At 48.7% G+C, this 20440-nt stretch overlaps 1 protein-coding gene and 1 long non-coding RNA gene across 4 annotated transcripts; one reads left to right on the top strand and one right to left on the bottom strand.

The window, feature by feature from the left end:
- Positions 1-432: 432 nt before the first annotated feature.
- LOC125326726 lies at positions 433-7482 on the bottom strand. Of its 3 annotated transcripts, none has more exons than XR_007203963.1 (3): positions 5218-7482; positions 4435-4774; positions 433-3922 (listed from the first exon to the last, which is right to left on the bottom strand). It is a non-coding gene; the product is annotated as an uncharacterized LOC125326726 (long non-coding RNA). The 3 variants fall into 3 exon arrangements; XR_007203964.1 differs by having other exon boundaries at positions 4435-4714; XR_007203965.1 differs by having other exon boundaries at positions 4435-4640.
- A 345-nt stretch (positions 7483-7827) lies between these two features.
- Positions 7828-18706, top strand: NOCT (nocturnin). The gene is made up of 3 exons (XM_048305054.1): positions 7828-8122; positions 15510-15779; positions 16626-18706. The coding sequence occupies exons 1-3, from the start codon at positions 7954-7956 to the stop codon at positions 17459-17461; spliced, it is 1275 nt and encodes a 424-aa protein (XP_048161011.1). The 5' UTR covers positions 7828-7953; the 3' UTR covers positions 17462-18706.
- The last annotated feature ends 1734 nt before the right edge of the window (positions 18707-20440 follow it).

Here is a 20440-nt window from a genome sequence, read left to right as displayed (position 1 = left end):
ACGGGCCTCCTGGTTTGATATATGCGTGTTACGGTAATCCCCGCTGTAACACTGGGGAAAGCCAGGGTCCAGCTGGGGTAGAGGGCAAAGCCCCCCAGAGCCCTGCCAGCCAGGTTACGAAAGCCATTGCGGGTCACGCCAGTAGAGGGGCACTTGCATAACCAGCAGGGCCAGTGACGCAGACACAGCTGGATGCCGGCCAGGGCTGGATGGCCACCAGGAGGTGGGAGCTGCCTGCAGTCCTACCTCCAGGCAGCCCAACCAGCGTGCCGCCACTGAGCACACCCATGGGGGAAAGTCCAGTCCTGGGTTTGGCTGCCAGCTCCACCATGCCAGTCCCTCTTCAATTACAAATATATGGCTTGGAAACTGATGACTGGCAGGTTTCTTTACTGAGGCACCAAGGTACCATGAAACCAGGGTAACAGAGTGTGAAAAATAGAAGTTGCATTTATTTCCAAAGATGAAAATTAGCATCATTTTACATGAGGATTGCAGTGCCCAGCCAAGGGTCCTCAGCATCCCTATGTCAGACCACAGTTCTCCATCACTTTGCATTTCAACAGGAGCCCAGACAGTAACAATGCAGGAAAAATGATGCTTATGTCAAGAAGACTGTCCTTATCTTAGCTTAAGATATCCCAAAGCAGTCATTGGGAAGGAGGATGGATCTTCAGCTTCTTGGAGCATGTGTCAGAGAGCAGCACTTGCAGACCATGTCTGAATGGGCACCAGGGAGGACCAGTGACAATGAATGGTGCTACTGAGCAGCCCCAGACCCACTCCTGCTGCCTCTACATGCCTGTGTGCCAGGAAGTGCATCACCACCAGAAGCTCCCCAGGAGCAGCACCTCCACTGATTTGGGCTCTAGAAATGCTGTACAAATCCCAGGCTTTTCAATGGTCCTCACTCCATCAGCGTCCCATTTGCCTCAGACTCTAAGCAGAGGCAGATGAACCACTCCTGTATCAGTAAGTGTTCCAGGTCTTTCCAGCAGGTCAGGAAATGGTAGCCCTGCCAGGCCTGACCTTTCTAAGGACCTCTGAAAATCATGTCAACATCTGACAGCTGTTCGAAAGCTACAACCACGTCACAATGTCATCCTAAATGGATAATGTGTCCATTTCTGTCTCTCAAAAGGCAGACTAATGGCTGAATGGAAATGTTTGCTAAATGTGCTAAATGGAAATGAATGATCCTCCCCTTGTTCAGATACAGGTGAGCATTGCAGCACAAGTGGCTGCAGTGGCTCCAAGGAGAGCTATTCACTAGCTCACTTCAAAGTCACTAACACACATAGAAGGAAAATAAAATGATTTTGCCCAAAAAAAGGCATATAACAGGTCCTTGGAGCATAAATAAGTATTCTAAAAATTACGAAGTGTCAGAAAGTAGATTCAGAGAGGTACTGAGCAAGTCAAGACAAAGTCTGGCAGCCTCGTAGAAGTCTTGGAAATTTTGATTCCAAAGGCAAACAGACACCTATTTCTAAATATGAAGTACTCTACTTAATCATCTCCACTCTAGTGTATATTCATATCTGAGATGAAGTGACATGCATGTTTTTTTTAACAAGATGTCATTAAGTGTCACTATTGTTCCCTCTTCCTTAACTGCCTGGAACACTTTACCATCTGCTACCCAGACTTGCTGCTACTAATTTCTCCGCAAGACAGATACTGGGTTCAAGTGGCAGAGCTCCACTTTGTGAAATGCTTTAGTGACTGAAATGCTTGAAAAATGAGAGCTGAGTGCTTTGGAAAGCTATCTCAGCTATCTGTGGTAATGCTGCCTGTTTTAAACACCTAAATCTCTGCCCTGCTTCATGTCAGGTGAACCTGTTTCAGGGCAGCCTCCTCAAACATGATCCCCATATTTGCCACTAGTCCTGGCTCACAGCTTCTTCCCAGGTATCCAAAAGCAAGGTGAGGCAGGGAGGGGAGAGCAGGCAAGCACTCCCAGACTGCTGCCCAGGGAGGGAAGAAGCCCCACAGCAGGTTGATGGTGGGGAGGTGAAGGGCTCCTGGTGACATGACAGGGGAAAAGGGCATCCTGGGGGGCACAAGGCATCCCACAGGAAAGCATCCAGCACTCCAGGTGATGGCATTGCTCACGGGAGAAATCAGGTGTTGGGATATGTGTGCACCAGGAAGTTCACCACTACGCTCACAGCCATCCATGCTGCTCAGAATCAAACTGCCACAGGCTTTCTCCTGTTAATGCACTGTGACACTACAGTGATTGCTGTCCATCTCCCCAGAGATGGTAGTTTCCTTTCAGAGCATGCTTTTCCAAGCTGAAAATGTTGGCAGTTAGCGCAGCAGTACCAAACACAGCACAAATGCTTTCCTGACACAGGGATGACCAGTTGGGAGGAAGTGGAGGTGGAAGGATCATTTCCACAGATCATTCTAATCCCAAGGAAGCGGAGTTTGAGGACATCATTGTTTTTATTAGATGCTGGAAAAACTTAAGTCAAAGCATACTTTTTAGTAAGTAATAACAGCCTGCTGGTTCTGAGATTTCCACAGCATTGGAAAAGGATTAATAGTCTGGGCAGGATATTTGAAACATCAGCATCTCCAGGGTAAGAACAGGTCACAAAACTAAGAAAAAAGCATTTCTCACAGACTATGCACCCTTTGACCTGGACCCCTTATCTCCATTTGCTCACTGTTCCCAGCTTGTGGAAACATGAGTCAGATGCACATGGGATAGCTGAGATCAATTCCTGAAGAAACTTCTCTCTTTTCATTAAGTCACATGTACCTAAAATTAATAATATCTTTTGTGTATTTTCAGAAGGATTTTGCAGAAGGCTAATAGGGCTTTTGAACCACCCCAAGGAATGCCAAGCAAACACTGATTCACATTGTGGAGCTAAATCACCACTCCTCCCAGTCCTGGGAACAGAGTGGTATGCGTGGAAAACAGTTTCATGCATCATCAGCAACTTTTTTTCTTTCACAAATGCCTTCTTTATTGCCATGAAAGCATGGGCACACATGGCTAAGGAAAGCCAACACTCAAAAGAGCAAAGAAAAGCATATACAGTACAGCAGGAAACCTTCTGTCCTTCCTCCTTGGAGATCACATGAAGAGGTGGTTTGGCCTAAACCCAACTACTTGAGTCATCAGAGAAATAAAATGAATAACAAGCATATTGCACTGCCACTCATTAGTTACTTAAGGACTGCTGAGCTTGCTAGGTGGTGAGCAGCTCCAAGAAATCTGCTGGAAGATGAGGTGAGGAAGATGAGCCGCCAGCTCTGGGGAAAACTCAAGGGTTTTTCCATGGAGCACAAGGGCAGAACAGAGAGCCATCAGGATAAGATGCACCTGAATGCCAGCAAATGCCTGACAGGAGCTGAGGACTTGGAGCTCAGAGATGGGCCCAGCTGCCTCATCTCCTGATCAGGACACAAAGCCAGCAGCTCCCCTGTCACCAAGTCTAATCTGTCAGCAGCAAAACCCAGGCTACCTATCCCCTTGGCCACTACTGTCAGGGATTTTCTTTGCCAAATCCCGCCAGAAACGGCAGGGCCATTGGGACAGTTCATGAATTCCTTGGATCACCAATGACTCTTTCCTTCCAGAATTATCTGGTCTTCTGGAAAGGGGGGGAAATGCTGGTTACAGAGGTTCATGCACAAAAAGCATAGAAATAAACTCTTAGTCACAAGTTTGCTCTTCTGATAAGGGTGCCCAGACTTTAGAGCAAACAAGCCCAGTCAGGTGCAGAGCCCAGCAAGGAACCAGGGCTCCCAGTCTTGCATGGCAGTCAAGCCTCTGTCCCTTCTATGAGTATTTAAAGTGGAAAGGATATGAATCAGAGCTGAGAGATCTTCAAGGAGTAGTCCACGTACTTGAAAGCAGAGAAATCCAGGTTCCAGCCTTTTCCCTCTGTCCTGAACAAGTGTCCTTGAGATCATTCAAAAAATCACCAGCAAGGGTATGAGCAAAAGTCAGATTTAATATTAAACTACAAAGGACAACAGATTTGTTAGCAAGTTTCACTCTACTTACAAAGGGCAACTAAGGCACCCCAAGGGGAAAGCAGGCAACAACAAAACCAAACAAAAGCCAGGCAATCAAAACAGAAATGAATTGAAACTACCTAAGTATGCGTGTGTATCTGTGTGTAAAGATAGTGTAAACAAGGATAAAAAGGAATGCGGCATAAAGCTTAACAACACTTAAACTTAACAGTACTTTAACTTAACTTATACCTTAATTTATATCTTAACCTTAACAGTCTAACAGAGAAATGACACTTAACAGCATTTAGCCTAAATTATTACTATAATTTAACTTAACTTCCAGACTTGCTATAGCATATGTGCAAACAGTATGGAGTATGCAGACAGAAACAGTCAGTGCAAGATAAGGTACCTGTGGAAAAATTTCCCTCAGAAGTCAGTGAAAATACTCACTTTGCATGCTTTTGCATCTCCTGACGGGCGAAGGATCAGGCCTTGAGGAGTGAGGGTGTTGGCCCAGGATGCATCATTGTTCGGTGATCCTCCAGGTACAGCCAACCTGAGGGTTTGCTGGCTCTGAGAGGTGTCCCCCTCAGAGGGAGATGGCTGGTCACAGGCCTGCTGCGGTCCCAGGAGAGCTCAAGGGGCCCCATCTTGGACTGATATTTATAGGGTTGTAAGAGAGTGGGCTTCAGCCATAACAATGTTTCAGCCTGGCCACAGTTTGGCTTTTCTTTGAAAGTGTGAGAATAGGAATGTTATACCATTCAGGCCAGGGAAATATTTTCCAAGGCTGGTCATGAGAAAAACAGAAGCTCATTAAGGAGTTCCTAAGAGCAGACAGTGTTTTTTGATAAGCTCAGAAAGAACTGAGCTCAGGTAGTGTTTTCAAGGAGAAGGCCAAACAAGCATTTTCTCAGATCACACTGTAGCCTGGACGTGGCGGTGGGGGGAGGAGAGGGAGGGGATGAATGCACCACTACACCCACCCAGCCTCTCCAGCTGCTTCTCCCCCATGTTCCCAGCATTCTCTGCCGAGGACAGGCTACTTTATTTTACAGAAAACAAAACTGAAAAAGTTAGTGGGGTACTAATTACCTACCTGTTGTTTAATTATCTTTCTTGGGGTTTTTACTTTGTTTAAAAGCATTTACATTAGAGTATTTTGCCTAGGGAGGGCTAGATGAGCCTACACACATCCAGGTGTAAATTTAAGCACCAAGATCTAGGACCCACCTTTGAAATTGCAGCTGCTCTATACATGTCTTTTTGAAGAGAAAAACAGCATTGAGAGAAAAACACCATCAGGAGAGGGCTTGTGAGACTACCACCATCTATGCCTTGATAATCAAAAAGGAAATGAGGAACAAAGACACATAGGTAAAATTACAGATGAGAATAACAGAATTAGCACAAGCCTCCAGGGATGAAACTGGGATGAAATCAGTCAGAGCCAAGAGGGTCCAAAGCATCAGAATGGTACAAGGGATCAAACTCAACTCTAGAAATGAGACAGAAAAGTCAGCAAGGACGCAAAGTAAGTAGAAGAGAGGCAGAAAGAAAAGCTAACTGGTACCTTCATCAACCCAGAAGACTCTAGATATTCTCCCACGTTATCTCTGAACACCTAACAAGTGCCTTCCAAAATCCAGGCAAGAAGAGTGGCACCAGGTGATGAAAGAAAGACAAACAATGCACTTGCCTTCAAAGGGGAAGGAAAGTTCCTTGCACTATGAAGTCTGTGGTGAGGAACGACCTGACAATGACAAATGTGGCTGGAATGGAGAGTAACACAAAGAAAGACGAGCAAATTTGTGGCGGGCTGTAAGCAGGAGACAGCGGGGAAGAGCTAGGGGAAGGAGAGGCTTGAGGAGAGAGCAATAAGAAAAGATTTAGAAGACATGATGAGAAAGAAGCATGTCTAATTTTTTAGGGGAAAATAAAGAAAGACCAGGCCCATGAAAAATAGTCTGCAAGTAGATTAAAAGACTGCTAGAACAAGGACAGGGGTCAACCAATGTTGCCCAAGCCAAGATGCACTTCTTGCACTGGGGAAAGCAGGATCAGCTGTTATGCTTAGGAAAGATAAGCATCTAGAAAGTCAGAGCTCTCATGACATGCCAGTGGAAAAGACGAGTCCCATCTTTCTGATGGCACCCTGCATTTGCTTCCAGCCCTGGAGGCCAATTAAGTCCCTGGAGAGGTGAGAACTCCCTTTCCTCTGGACCCAGAGGCATGCCTACATATGTGCCCCAAACCAAAACAGACAGAGTTTTCTAGGAGCTCAGGGAGGCTGTGAAATCCCCTTCGCTTGCAGCTTAGAACGAGGTTACATGTCACCCCACACAGGCAGTCTGCAGGTAATTCATCCTGACAGCACAAAGAACAGAGGTAAGATCCTCTCCAAAACCTGACTTCTGCTTGGCAGTGGAGCCCAGCCTGTGATGCTGCTGAATTGACAACTCCTCTGAGGTTGCTCTGAAATGGTCTTTTTTAATGCTTGCACCATACTTTTGAGGATCACCATTTATTCATATTTATCAGTCCTTGAACTGTCTGGCAGTGGCAGAGGTGGGTTGTTGGCTCCATCTGGTTAATGTGACAGGACTAGAAGCATCCTCAGCCTCCCCAGTGCCCCTTTTCCTGGGTGTCCCCTATCCTGTTGCATGGTTGGTGGAGTGGGCTGCTGGGGCTTGGGAGCCCACCAAGAGAAGGACGCTCCCATCAAACAAAACCTTCCACCCTGATGATCCTGGAGGTCTTTTCCCACCTAAATGATTCTACTATCCTCTCTTGTCTCCAGAGGATGGCTATAACCACCCTAAGCCCACTAGGCAGCAAGTTTGACAGCAGGCACTGGAACACCAAAACACAGGGATCAGCTGCTGTGCCCTAATGCCATCTTCTTGGCAAGGGAAAGCCTGAGAAAAAGACGGATGAGCCAGGGGCGTTTAAGCAGACCCAGGTCTAATGCCATGCTGCCAGCTTGTCCTAGTTCTTCCAGCAGCATCCCTCACAGAAGGCATGTGCCTCCCCCAAGCCCTCTCGGTGGTCTGTCAAAAAAAAAAGTCAGTACTTTTTCAGAAGGAAGCCTGTTCAGACTAGCTGCAGGCACTGCCCTAATTTCAGCACAGGAATTTCGGGCTGCCCTTGGCCCCTCCGGCCTGACACAAGGTGCCGGAGCAAAGAGGACACGGGAGCCGGGGAAACAAGACACAAGAGCACCCAACAGAGGGAGCCCCAGCTCCCTGCTTTGGGGCCCAGACCCCCCTTATCAGGGGTTGCTCCATTGTTCTCTCCCCAACCCCCTCGCAGGCTCCCACAGGGGATGGTACATGCGGGATGCTGCGCTGGGAGAGTGTCCTTCTCTCCACGTGGTCCTGGGGACGTGGCGGGCGTGGGGAGGGGGATGCACAGGGCTCAGCGAGGCAGCCCAGCGCCTCTCCCTAGCGGGGCAAAGGCCTGCACGTACGGGCGCCCAAAGCTGTACCCGGCGGGGCGGGGCGGGGCGGGGCGGGGCGGGGCGGGGCGGGGCGGGGCGGGGCGGGGCGGGGCGGGGCGGCGGGGCCACTCTGCCGTGACGTCCGTGGAAGCAGAGGGCGCCCCTTGCTGACATCACCGGCGGGAAACCTCCTCCGGGCCAGACCACTTCACGGTGAGGTAGGGGAGGCGGGAGCGGCCACGGGGCGTGTTCTTCCTACCGCAGCGTCCTGCGGCAGCAGGAGCCTCGGGACGGTCGGGAGAAGCGCCGCCTCGCCGCCCTCCGTGGGCGGGCTCGGTGTGCGAGCAGCGGTGCCGAGGGAGTTTGCTTGTACCTTGTGTCTCCCCCTCAAGGGTGGGTGGTAGTGCCCGATGTACGCCCTGCGCGGGGCGCCACCGCCTCTATAAGCAGCGCCGCCGGGCAGGCGTGGGAGCAGCTGCGTAACTGATCCCGCTCTATCCCAGCCGGTTCTGCTCCGTCCCACCGGGAGCATGTACCAGAGCCCCGCGCGCTGCCTCTGCTCGGCGCTGCCCACCCTCTGCTGCACTCCCGCCGCCGCCTCGGCCTCCCGCCTGCCGCTGTCGCGGCCCCGCTCCCACCCCGCCGCCTCGCGGGCAGCAGCGGGCGGCCCGCCCGCCCCGGAGGCGCCGCCCCGCACAGGTGGGTACTGACCGAGGAGAGTGCGGAGCCGCCCCAGGCACCGCGCGGGGTCACAGCTGGGCGGCCCCGGTCACCGGGCGGCTGGTGCTGGGCTGCTGCTGTCGGAGCAGGATCTGGACTGTCCTGCCCGCATCAGCGTGTCCTTTGTCCCTTCGCCAGCCACCTCTTCGGGATTGGACCGGCTCTTGGGCTTTAAGGCAGCGGCCGTGGCGTTCGCCCACCAGCTGTGAGGAGCGGGCAGTATCGCGGCGCTGCCGGACAGCCCGCCGGAACTTCAGGGGTTTCTGGCTCGGTGTCCTCCATCTGAGGGATAGGGCACCCTCTGCACTCACATGTAGGCTGGGTGCTTGGAGTAAACCCGGGTATCGGTGGGGTGACCTGTCTGGTGAGCCCGAGGGTCAGTGTCCACGTGCCGCTGGCAGGAGCATGTTCTCAGATAGCTGAGCTGTCCTCTTTAGCGTTGCACTTTGTGTAGGATGAGTTTGGCTCACAGTGGGGTCTTTTCACTCAAGATAGTGTGTGGGAACAGCCCAGGTTACTCTACGGCAGGCAGCAGCAGCCATCAGGTCCCTACTTGTCTATACCGTTAAATAATTACACCCCGTTCTTTGTTCCCCACATGAGACTTGGAAAGTGCCCAGATGTCCTCGGGTGCTTGTGCGGACACTACCTTGGCGTGTGCCCTGCACCCTGCCCTGTGACTGTGGCCAGACCCGAATCAGGGCAATGATGCACCCACTGGACTCCTGCGGTCGGATCCAGCCTTAAGGCATCTCTGTTGGCTCTGGCCATGGCTCAAGATGCTCACCTGGTGCCATTCCTTGTGAAAGCTGGGGCAGGGCAGCAAGGTAGCAGCCACCATTGCTCCAGACTTGCTGGTGGGAGAGGTAATAAGCTTTGTCATTGAATGGTTTGGGTTGGATGAGACCTTAAAGGTCCTCTGGTTCCAGTCTTTGCTCAGTGGGCAGGGACACCTCTCACTAGACCAGGTTGCTTAAAGTGCCATCCAGCCTGGGCTTAGACACTTCCAGCTGTAGAGCAGCCACAGCTTTTCTGGACGATATGTTTGAGGCTGTATTACATACCTGGCATTCAGGAGATCCACTTTCCCCTACTGCCCTCAGCTGGGGTTGGGGTGAAGTGAGTTCATTCCCTGCTGTTGCTGTTACAGGAGGGGTGTAAAAGCCGGGGTAGGGCAGGGTGCTTCCATTCCTCCTGTTGATGCCAGGCCAGGATGCCATATGGCAGGATTGAAGCTTCATGGCACTACAGGGAAGAGGAGCATATGCATCTGAGAGCTGGCAGAATTGAGCTCATGATTAATAAAGCACTCATGAGGATAAAGGTTTCCAGAGCTTGTGCCAAGTACTGATTCTCTATATTACTGGAGGCAGGATTTGAGGTTTCCTCTTCTTTCTGGTGTTGCCTGTTGAGAACAGGCAGCTTCTGCCTTGCTCTGACAAACTCTCATTGCTGTCCCGAAAAAGGTTGTACGTGTAGTATGATACCTTGTAGCATAGAATTTGTCACTTGGTGCCTGTCAAGTTGTTCCTAGAACTGGGGTTCCAGGGAGGCCATCTCTAGCTGCTGCTGGCCCCTGGGGCCGTGGAGGCTGATGCAACTACCAGGCCAGACTGCAAGTATGGGGAGCCATTCACCGGGCCGGGAAAGACCTGTGGTAAACAAGGTAGGGCTTCTAGCTGAAAGTGGTTCTGGGATGTATGACCTGAAAGGAAGGGAAGTGAGAATGTTGTTCACCTTACCTGAAAGGTTAGGGTTCAATACCCTTCTGCAGCCCTCATCTCTGAAGCAAAGTCCTTAAAATAAAGTCTCTGACGGCTTGTTGCCTGAGCTCCTAGAAGTTCATCTCTTCTGTGCTGGATGATGCAAGAAACCTTCCAACTTTACACCCTGTTCTTAAATTTAATTCACAGTTTGAATTCTTCCCTTGCCCTTACTATGCTGAGGTACCACCCTTGCTGAGAGGAAGGAACTTTTTGATTTTAAGCACCTTGAATGGTAATTGCTGAGTTGATTGTTCCCTGTTACATCACATTAAGAGAATCACTTTTATGTTCACTATCCACTGCTTCAGTGCAAGCTCAGGAGTCTGCTTGTTCCTCTGCCTGCACCAGCACCACAGTGTCACAGCACTGGCAGAACACATTATCCCAGGAAGTTACAGATCACTTAACTTGCACTGTAAGATTTTGAAGTGGTGACCTTGTATTGTACAGCTGGACTGCTGTGGACATGGTTCAACATTGCAGAAATAACAAAATGAATTTTGTGTTTGGAGTTTTCGTATTCAGGTTGTTGGTCTGACCCCTATTCTGTAGAATACTTCAGTCTATGCTGTCATGATTTCAGCACTTTCGGGACAAAGAACTTATGCAGATCAGCAGTCATCTTAAGCTGGAATCATCCCAAGGAGCCCCCCTCCTTCAGCCAAGAGCTTTCAAGCCACCTATACCAGGACCGAAGTTGCTTAATTTACAGTCCAGATCCTCTTTCACGCAATCTTCTCTGGTTCCTCAAAAGAAGACTGAAGCTCTTTTTCCTTCCTGACACATGACTGACTTTAAAAGCTGTCAGATCAGTTCTGGGCCATAGCACAGGTTAGGCTATGCTTTATGCCCTATAAAGAGCTGGATACCCCAGGATCCCAGGGATGATGAGATTTAGACAATACTTTAGCTTTTTTTGCAGCTTGGCAGGTGGAGGCTGAACTTAGCCTTGATCCTGCTGTAACAGCTGTAAGCTGCTCAGGGCTTTGCCAACAGACCTTTGATTCCAGCTGTGTTACACCTACCTTGTCCCTTCAGCATCATCCCTCTGACTCAGATCAAGCCACAGAGAGCCTAAGATCTTGCTAATGGCTTCTTGGAGGGTAGTTATTTCCCAGTATTCCTTTGGAGAGCCCCACATGAGCCATGTGCATCCATGGCACGGCAGGGGCTGTACTCAGCTGTTGACAGCACCCCTGATGCAGCAGAAAACGCTGTGTGCTTATCTGCAGTTGCAGTGCTTAGCTGTGGATTGTACCTACCCTAAAAATAGGTGAGTGGCTCCCTGTGGAGCTTCTATTAAAAGCTCGATTGATTTCTTTGGGGTTTCTGCATGGCTGCCTCGCAGCCCTGGTTGTGTGTAAACCGTACCCTTCTGTATCCAGCACAGAGCGTGCTTTCATTCCTGCTCCCTATCCTCTCACAGCTGTGTAAGGGTCCAGCTTAGGGATTTTGTGTTTTCCCTCACTATTAAATGCCATTTCTTCTACTTCAGCAGTACTTGGCTTCTTGAGAAGAATTGTACACTGAGAAAGACTGCAGAAACTGAAACACTGCACATAGCTTCCCTAGAAAGACATTTGTGTATGTGAGCTCAAGACCGCATCTCAGTTTGAGGAACTCCTAGTACTTTAAACTTTAACTAAAAGGATGGAGATGAGGAGAAACATCCTATATCTAATCTAAATTCCAAGTTCACAACTTTCTTAGAACTGTTCCATGGGCTTACACATACAAAACACACATTAAAGCAAGTAGTTTTTAGTGTCTTTTAAAAGTATATATTTTCCTAAATACAAGGACGTGAGGCTTATACTGCAGTCTTTCTTTTCCTCCTGAGTATGTTTATTGAACTGTGAGGGTATCCATCTTCCTGCCTGCCCCTCTAGCCTGTCATTATTGTACATCTGTCACCAGCTCTTATAAGTGGTAGTGCTGTAGTCCAATCTGAACATGTAGGTGTGTTGGGTAGCACCCCAAATCTGCTGCAAGATGTGAGCACAAGATGACAATTTCATCCTCTTCCTTTTTTAAGTAACTCAAATGTACAAATAAACTTACTTAAAAACCACTGTGAGCCAACAGTAGTGCAACACTGAAGTTCTTTTGCTTAAGATTCCCTTTGTAAAAGGCATTCAGAGTAAATAAGTAAGTTGAGGCAGCAACAAAACTCAGTCAGCAAGTTGCTGTGGTGCAAGCACTGCCCATCCTGCCTGTGTTTGAAGGAGCAAAGCCCTCTCCCTGAGAAATGGTTGGAGAGCTCTTGGGGCACACACAGTGTAGAAATACCACAAACTGTGCATAAGCCAAAGGACAAAACAGAGCAGGGACACACGTGCGTCTCCGTCCCCTGACAGCTGTGACCCCATGTAGGATAGGGAGACCTCCCTGTAGGAGACGCAGGGCTGGGTGAGGGCCAGCTGCATTAGCAGGGAGAGCTGGGGACAGCAGCTTGTGTGCAGGTCATGTGGGTAAGATGGCCAAAGGACCAGGAGGTGGCTGGGGCCCAGGGAGGACTGCAGGGAGTGCTGGAAACTGCTGAGCTGGGGCACAGCACAAAGGAGTGAGGAGATAAAGGGAGAAAGGAAGGTGAGGAGAATGAACATAAGGATGTGAAGGGGAGCTAGAGACACCGCCTTCTCCACTCCACATCCTGAGATCTAAGCCAGCAGAAGCATCTGGCTGCTTCATGCTCATGACAACGTTACTGCTTTGGGGGTAAATGAAACTGTGATCAGAGATTCCGACTAAATACTAACCTGAGGGAATGAGTCACCCTGCTGGCTGTCCTGCAGGCCATAGTCTGCAGTCTGGAGGCATCCTAGATAGGCACGGTACCAGGCCATACAGAGTGCTATCTCCATCAGAAGCCAATGGTGCACATGAAATAAGGAGCAGGCAGCATTTGTCCACTGCTGGGCTCTCTCCTATGTGAACAGGGAAAAGGTATGCTCTATTGTGGTTTCTACATGTGCAGAGTTAATCTTAGCCCTGCTATTCTGTCGGGATCCCTTCCCCCCTGCCATGTGGCCCTGAGAGAGGGGCCCTGGGGGGGGAGACATGGGGTTTCCCTGGCCCCTGGTCAGCCTCGTTCCCCGTTGGTTGTTTTGTATTCCCCTGCACGGGCAAGGACCCTCGGGTCCCGTGATTGCAGCAGTTCCTCAGCAGAGCCCTGGCCATGCGGCTGGAGAAATAAACATCTCTCCGAAACATCTATCAAGAATTGGTCCATATATATTTCTTCTCCACGGGCCTCGTTGTCTGATACACGTGTTGCAGTATCCGTACTGTAACAAATGGTGGATAATGTGAGCAGAACGATCCCCGATCCCTAAGGACAGCAACTAATTTGTGAGTAAACTCTGGATTCCTCTTCTTGGTTTTGTTTTGCTGTTCCATCTCTAAACTATGGAGGAACTGTGGAAAGACTCTTGGCTTTCAGAGCTGCATATGGACATTTATCTTAAACTTGAAAAGATTCTTGAACAACGATTTGTAAATTTTAGCTTAATTCATGCTCAAAAGGAACTGAAACATTTCCTTTCATGCTTGTTTAAGAACTTTTTCTGCATTTCTTGGGATTCAATTCTTACCAAAGACTTTTGGAAGACTGTTTGGACACAGTTAATTTCTGAGTCAAAATATATGCTGATGGAAGAATATTTTCATGAATATTATTTAATTATTGAGACTGTTGAACAATGTCAGCTGTGTCCTGGTGAAGGGAAGCCTGCCTCAGAGTCTGTGTGACCCAGGCCACGTGGACCGAGAGCTCTGCGAGCAGCAGCGAGGCAGTTCCTGTGCATGGGCGGCGCAGCATGAGCTGCAGTGTCGACAGCAGAGCGAGACGCGGCGGGAGCCGGGCAACCCGGCAGTGTCCCCCCGGCCCCGTGCAGCGCGTGGTGGAGCGAGCCCCGTGAACGCCTGACGGAGGGGGGCGGCGCGCGGGCAGCTGCTGGTGGCGGTGGCAGCAGAGCGGAGCCACGCCTAGCTGAGACGTGCGCTGGAGCAGGGCGCAAGGGGGCTGTCGCTTGGGGGCCCGGCCATGATGTGGGTGTGGCCCCAGGCAGCAGCAGTGCCGCTGAGGGCAGAGGCGGTGGCGGCGCGCGGGAAGCTGAGTGGCGTGGCCTGGCCCGGCCCGCGCAGCCCCGAATGAGATCCCAGGAAGAGCGCGCAGGCACGAGCAGCCCCGGCGGCCCTGGCAGCACTGACAACCCTGGCAATTCCAACACAGGAGTGAGCGAAAGTAAAAGAGAAAGCAAAAACGCAGCGAGACAGAAAACAGCAACCACTCAAAAAAAGGAAAAAATCACCATAGCTAAGGTTTTAGGAATAGTAAAATGGTATAATGTTAAACAAAATTATGGTTTTATAACAGGATGTGACAACCAAGAAGACATATTCGTTCATAGAACTGCTATTAAAAAGAATAACCCTGAAAAATACATCCCAAGTTTAGGAGCTAGAGAAGTAGTAGAGTTCAAAATTGTGCAAGGTAGAAAAGGGTTACAAGCAACAGAGGTCACTGGGCCTGATGGTGTTTCTGTGAAAGGCAGTATATATGCTAAAAACTGTAGTCATGTTAGACAATATTTCCATTATAAGCCCCCCCTACAGTCTCCCTTTCCTAATCCCACCTTTCCCTTTTATCCTATATCTTGTTACCCCCAGTGTATTCCCAATCCGTTTTTTCACCCATGGTTTCCCTCAAAACCATACCTTTGCCAATTGTTTCCCCAAAAATCCCTTTCCAATGCTGAGTGGGGGATGAAGAGGGGGAGGGAAGAAATTAACCCTTGTTGTTTAGAGTTCCAACAGGTACAAATAGAAGAAACCCTCTCCTGCCTCAGTTTCCCCACAAAGCATGCCTGGAGAGTCCTGTCTCCCTTCTGTCACCCTTAAGATGTTCCAGAGAATCTGTTTGGACATTTAAAGACTCAGGAGGGTGGCTTGTTTTGTTTTGAAACTGTTCTTGTTATGTTTATCCAGTTGTTTTCAATGTTAAGTTTTAAATCTCTTTTTGTTAAAAATTAACGGGTGAAATGTCGGGGTCCCTTCTCCCCCTGCCATGTGGTCCTGAGAAGGGGCCCTGGGGGGGAGACATGGGGTTTCCCTGGCCCCTGGTCAGCCTCATTCCCCATTGATTGGTTGTTTTATGTTCCCCTGCGTGGGCAAGGACCCTCGGGTCCCGTGATTGCAGCAGTTCCTCAGCAGAGCTCTGGCCATGAGGCCGGAGAAATAAACATCTCTCTGAAACATCTATCTAGAATCAGTCCATATATATCTCTTTTCCACGGGCCTTGTTGTTTGATATGCGTGTTGCAGTATCCCCACTGTAACACTGTTCTGGTTGAAAGACTTCTTTATTGCCTTAGAAGACAGCAGCATGATGTCTTAAACCAGGCTGTTTGCAGGCTGCAGCCCCTGATGACAGGCAGAACATGAGACTGAACAGGACTAACCCTATCTCTGCATCCTTCTTATTTTGTCTCAGACTCAGGAACAGGCTCCTGCACAAACCACCAATGGCTGCAACAAGGCACCCAAGTGATGAGAAGAGTTGTGGTGGACCAGCTCTAACACCTGTTTTTCCCTTGCAGTGTGTTCCATGGGAAACAGCACCAGCCGGCTCTACAGTGTGCTCGCCAAGACGCTGAGCAGTGGTGCCGTGTCCCAGCACCAGGACTGCCTGGAGCAGCTGGACTCAGCACGGCTGGATCCTTTAGACCCCAAGGATTTGCTGGAGGAATGTCAGATTGTTCTGCAGAAGCGGCCGCCCCGGTTTCAGAGGAACTTCGTGAACCTGAAGAAGAATACTACCTGTAACCACCGCCCCATCCGGGTCATGCAGTGGAACATCCTTGCCCAAGGTAGGAGATGCTTGTGAGCTCAAGGTATGACCTTGAGACCAAATGCATGAATGAAAACCCTGGCAGAGCAAAGGGAGAGGAGTGAACTACATGAGATACATGAGACTGAGGGCCAGGGGGAATATTTTGAGTACTTGAAGTAGTGGCTTTCCTTCTGTCCCATAGGAGAGAAAAAAAAGGTGTTTCCTCGCAACTCTGATGCCGAAGGTAGCCCTGAATTCCTATCCTAACTGAATACAGTGTATTCTAAAAGCTGTGACCCATCAGTTTTATAGATGGTTGTTAACCCCAGAGAAGACTCATTCTTTTCCTAAATTTTATTTGTAAAGTTTCTCTTCAGTTTCTGATTACCTTATTGGTGAACTATCCAGAAATTCAGATCTGCTATGGGAATTCTCAATGCTTAAAAATAATTTTAACTGGTAGTTTTGAGTCAAGGCTGTAAATTGACTTGTGCAACAGCCTCATCTTAAAATCTTTTGGGGTGGGAAATTCCCTTCGTAGGAACTGCCTTACCTTTTGCAGTTAAGTCACTTTTAACCCACTTCCTTCTATTTTGGCTTAAGCTGCAGCAGCCACATGTGGAAGTACTTGCCCTTGTGTAGTGGGCAGAGGGGGGAAAACTTTTACTTGTATCTGTAAAAGGAACTTAATTTTTTTGGAGTGACTCCAGTGACTTGAGGAGGGGTTCTCACACCCATTGGTAAATCTGGTACCCTTAAAGTAACCAGCTACTCCTGAAAAACCCATGACCTGCATTTAAACTGATAAAACCTGGAGGATGACAGGCTGTTTCAGCTATCAATAACTTTTGGGTTTTTTGTCCCCCCTCCCTGCTGATTCCAGCTCTTGGGGAAGGCAAAGACAACTTTGTTCAGTGCCCCATGGAAGCTCTGAAATGGGAGGAGAGGAAATGCCTCATCCTGGAGGAAATCCTTGCGTACAAGCCCGACATCTTGTGCCTTCAGGAAGTTGACCACTACTTTGACACCTTTGAGCCGCTCCTCAGCCGCCTGGGCTACCAGTGCACTTTCTTCCCAAAGCCGTGGTCACCGTGCCTGGATGTGGAGCACAACAACGGGCCAGATGGCTGCGCCATGTTCTTCCTCAAGGAGCGCTTTGAGCTCGTCAACAGTGCCAACATCCGGCTGACGGCCATGAAGCTGAAGACCAACCAGGTGGCCATTGCTCAGACACTGAAGTGCCATGAAACTGGGAGACTCTTCTGCATTGCTGTCACCCACCTGAAAGCCCGCACGGGCTGGGAGAGGTTCCGCTCTGCTCAGGGCTGCGACCTCCTCCAGAACCTGAAAAATATCACCCAAGGAGCGAAGATCCCCCTGATTGTCTGTGGAGACTTCAATGCAGAGCCAACTGAGGAGGTCTACAGGGAGTTTTCCAACTCCAGCCTCAATTTAAACAGTGCATACAAGCTGCTGAGCCCTGATGGACAATCGGAGCCCCCCTACACCACCTGGAAAATCCGGCCCTCTGGAGAGTGCCGGCACACACTGGATTATATCTGGTATTCCCAGCATGCCTTGAATGTGAATTCAGCCCTGGGCTTGCTGACTGAAGAGCAAATTGGGCCCAACAGGCTGCCCTCATTCAATTACCCTTCCGATCACCTGTCCCTCGTGTGTGACTTTAGTTTTAATCAAGACCCTGACAGACTGCTGTAACGTCTTGGAATGCCACCTGGTATTGCAGTGTCTGAACTTGCCAGTCTTTTATTTTAGAGAAAGCCTTTGAATCTGGATGCTATTGAAAGATGAGGAAATACTGTTGACTAACCATTAAGGCACTTGCTTGGAGTTAACACTTGCTGTTCAGCCCTCAATGTGCAGCCTTCTAGGGAGAAAGAAAGAAGCCAGTGTTCTCGTCATGGTCTTCTTGCCATGTCAGGATTTGAAAACTAGAAGGCAAATGAGCTCTATCACTAAGCCCCCTGTTTAAAGATTTAATCCTCTAATGAATATGGAGGCCTTAGTGTTTAAATCAAAACACTTCTGTTTGTGAAACAACTTGCCCTGACAGCATGCTAATTTTATTTCTTTCATGTTAAGCTTCTGCAAGTACCAAAGAGAGTGAGGTTTGACTACCCAGTGAGAGTCTCTTAAATCTTTTTCTGTTGCAATATGAAGGAAGTTTAATGCAGTTTAGACAAAAAGCTAAGCTCATAGTAGTGTGATCTTGTCATTTTTCTATGACCTGAGATGAGAAATTCATTAGAAGTGTGAGGAAGGCCCCCTCCAGTAAGAGCAGGTGAGGAAACAGAGGCTATGACCTAGAGTAATACCGTCACTTTTCCAGAACTGTGTGCATGTGTCTGTCACATGGATATAGCCTGTAGGCATGTACACAGTGACTGTACCTTCATCTTTTCTGTGCTTCGCTCTGGAGGACACAGCTAACCAGGGACTACTTCTTCCTCTGCTCTGCGTATTATTTTTCTAAATGATTTAAATTTGTAGTCTTGTCAATCTTGCCGTTTCAGTAAAGGGCCAATCTTAATGTTGAAAGATTTATTTATCTTCAGAATCTAAAGCTACACTGGAACGTGTTGTAATTTATTTATTGAGAGAAGTTGGTGATCCTGCATCTGATTGGAAATTGTACAGTGATAGTGTTCAGGAGCCTCTTCCTGTGACCATCTGGGTTACAGCAGAGGTGTGTTAGTCTAGTAACTCCTGTGATGCTCACTGGTGACATAGGAATTGCATATATGGATTGTAAACATGCCGTTATGCTGGAAAATGACGTAGGAAGAAAGGAGGGAAGAGAGACAACAGTTGGGAGTTGGGCTGACATTTAGATAGTTGAGGAAGATATGGCAGGGCAAATAAAGCAGTATTTCCATGTGAAGTAGGGTGCATAGTAACCCTTAAATGTTCCAGGTTTTTATTAATAAAACACTTTAGAAAGAAGTTTATCTCTGCTGCTGTCTTTCTCACTTCCCTGTTCCAAGTTCCTGTTGCCAAGGAGGTGACATGTCTCAATTAGTTTGAGCTTCAAGTTGGTGCTAATGTTTCCCCTTCCAGACCTCTTTTTCCCCACCCCTAACCCTAATCTCAGGGTGCCTTGGCTGCTTTGCCTTCACAGCACACATTCTTTCTCCAACTTGGAATGTCCAAATTTCACAAGTCTGTAGGGAAGGGCGTTACCCTTAGCTGTTAAGCTGCTCACTCTTCTAGTTAAGAGAGGAAACCTACACTGAATTACTGTAAATATTCCCCTTTCCAACAGTTGTGTGGAGCTATAAACCTAGCTAGTCCTGCAAAGCAGGGTGCAAGAATTCCTCCCTGAGGGCTGCTAAGTGTGCCTGGGAAGACTGGTCCCTCACAAGATGCAGCTGTATCTGCCACTTTCTTTTAAAACCGCATTTGAAAAGAAGAAACGCAGCAGGTATGAGCTTTATACAGCCCATAAATTACTGTACTTGCATTGCTGAGAAGGGAAATACGGAGTCTGGTGACTGGAAGTCCCAAATTCCCCCACAAACACTCCTCATTAGGCAAACAAATGAAGTGCTGTTGCACAGCTGTAACACACTCTGCACATGTTCCTGACCCTTTCAGGATGAGGGCAATGGTCTACTTCCAAGCAGAGGCCCCTTCAACCAGCCCGGGATTTATGTGGATTTGACTTTCCTCAGACAGAAAGAATTTTACAACCAAGGAGACAATGGCCTTGGTGAATACTCCTACCAGGCACATGCAACAAGCCAGCACCTCCTTTGGCTGGAATTTCAGAAAGATCAAACTGTGTCCCTGGAAGCCATAAGGGTGGCACTTCTGGGGGAGATTTTGGGCCAGAGATGCAACACTCCCAATACTCCACAAAAAGACTGAGCATTGCTCCCATGTTTCATACCAACTAGACACTGACAGCTTCCTTTTCATGGTGCTGGCTGCCCTCAGTTGTGCAGAGGGGGTGAGATGCAGTGCTTCTCCTTTAGTAGTATTTTCTCCTAGGACCTTCCCTCAAGTGGTCTTGCAAGGAGGAGAAATAATGCAAGTGCCCATTAATTGACGTCTGTACTCATCTGCAGCTAAACACTTCTAAAATCAGCACCACAATGTAGACCTATAAGACGGTACCTTTAATAAGTCAAATCCTTGCTCATCTACCACAAAAAGATACACCAGAAGCTGGAGTTTCCATCCAGACTCCTTTTGGCAGTTTCTGGAAGAAACTATACTTGTGGTAGAAAGCCCTAAACTGAGAACAAAGATCACATTTGTATTTAAGAACAAACTAAACCATAACCAAAAACCCCAACACTCCCACCAAAAAGCCCATGATTTCATTTCACTTTTGTATAAGGAGCTCCATTTTCCTCAGGCCAGTCAAGGTGTCCATCAGGGCAGCACCTTTCCCACTGCCAGAGCATAGAGCCACAGGCCCAATTATGGAAGGCTCTTTACCAGCAGGAACCAAACTATCACAGCTGCAGAATTCCCATTGTCACTTTCACAGTGGAGTATTTTGTATCTTATCATTCTTAAGACATTTTAGTTCATACCCTTGCCTGCAACACTATCCTACAAAAGAAACCAAACTGTTGAGAAAGAGCATGATTTGTATGATACTGCCATCACTGCAGAACCCCTTCTGAAGTGGAAAGGGCTGGGATTCTTCTTTCATCCTGGACATGTTAC

Source organism: Corvus hawaiiensis, chromosome 5, assembly GCF_020740725.1.
Source record: "Corvus hawaiiensis isolate bCorHaw1 chromosome 5, bCorHaw1.pri.cur, whole genome shotgun sequence".
NCBI lineage: Eukaryota > Metazoa > Chordata > Aves > Passeriformes > Corvidae > Corvus > Corvus hawaiiensis.
The sequence above is the reverse complement of the archived record's forward strand: the minus strand, read 5'-3'. Positions and strand labels throughout refer to the sequence as shown.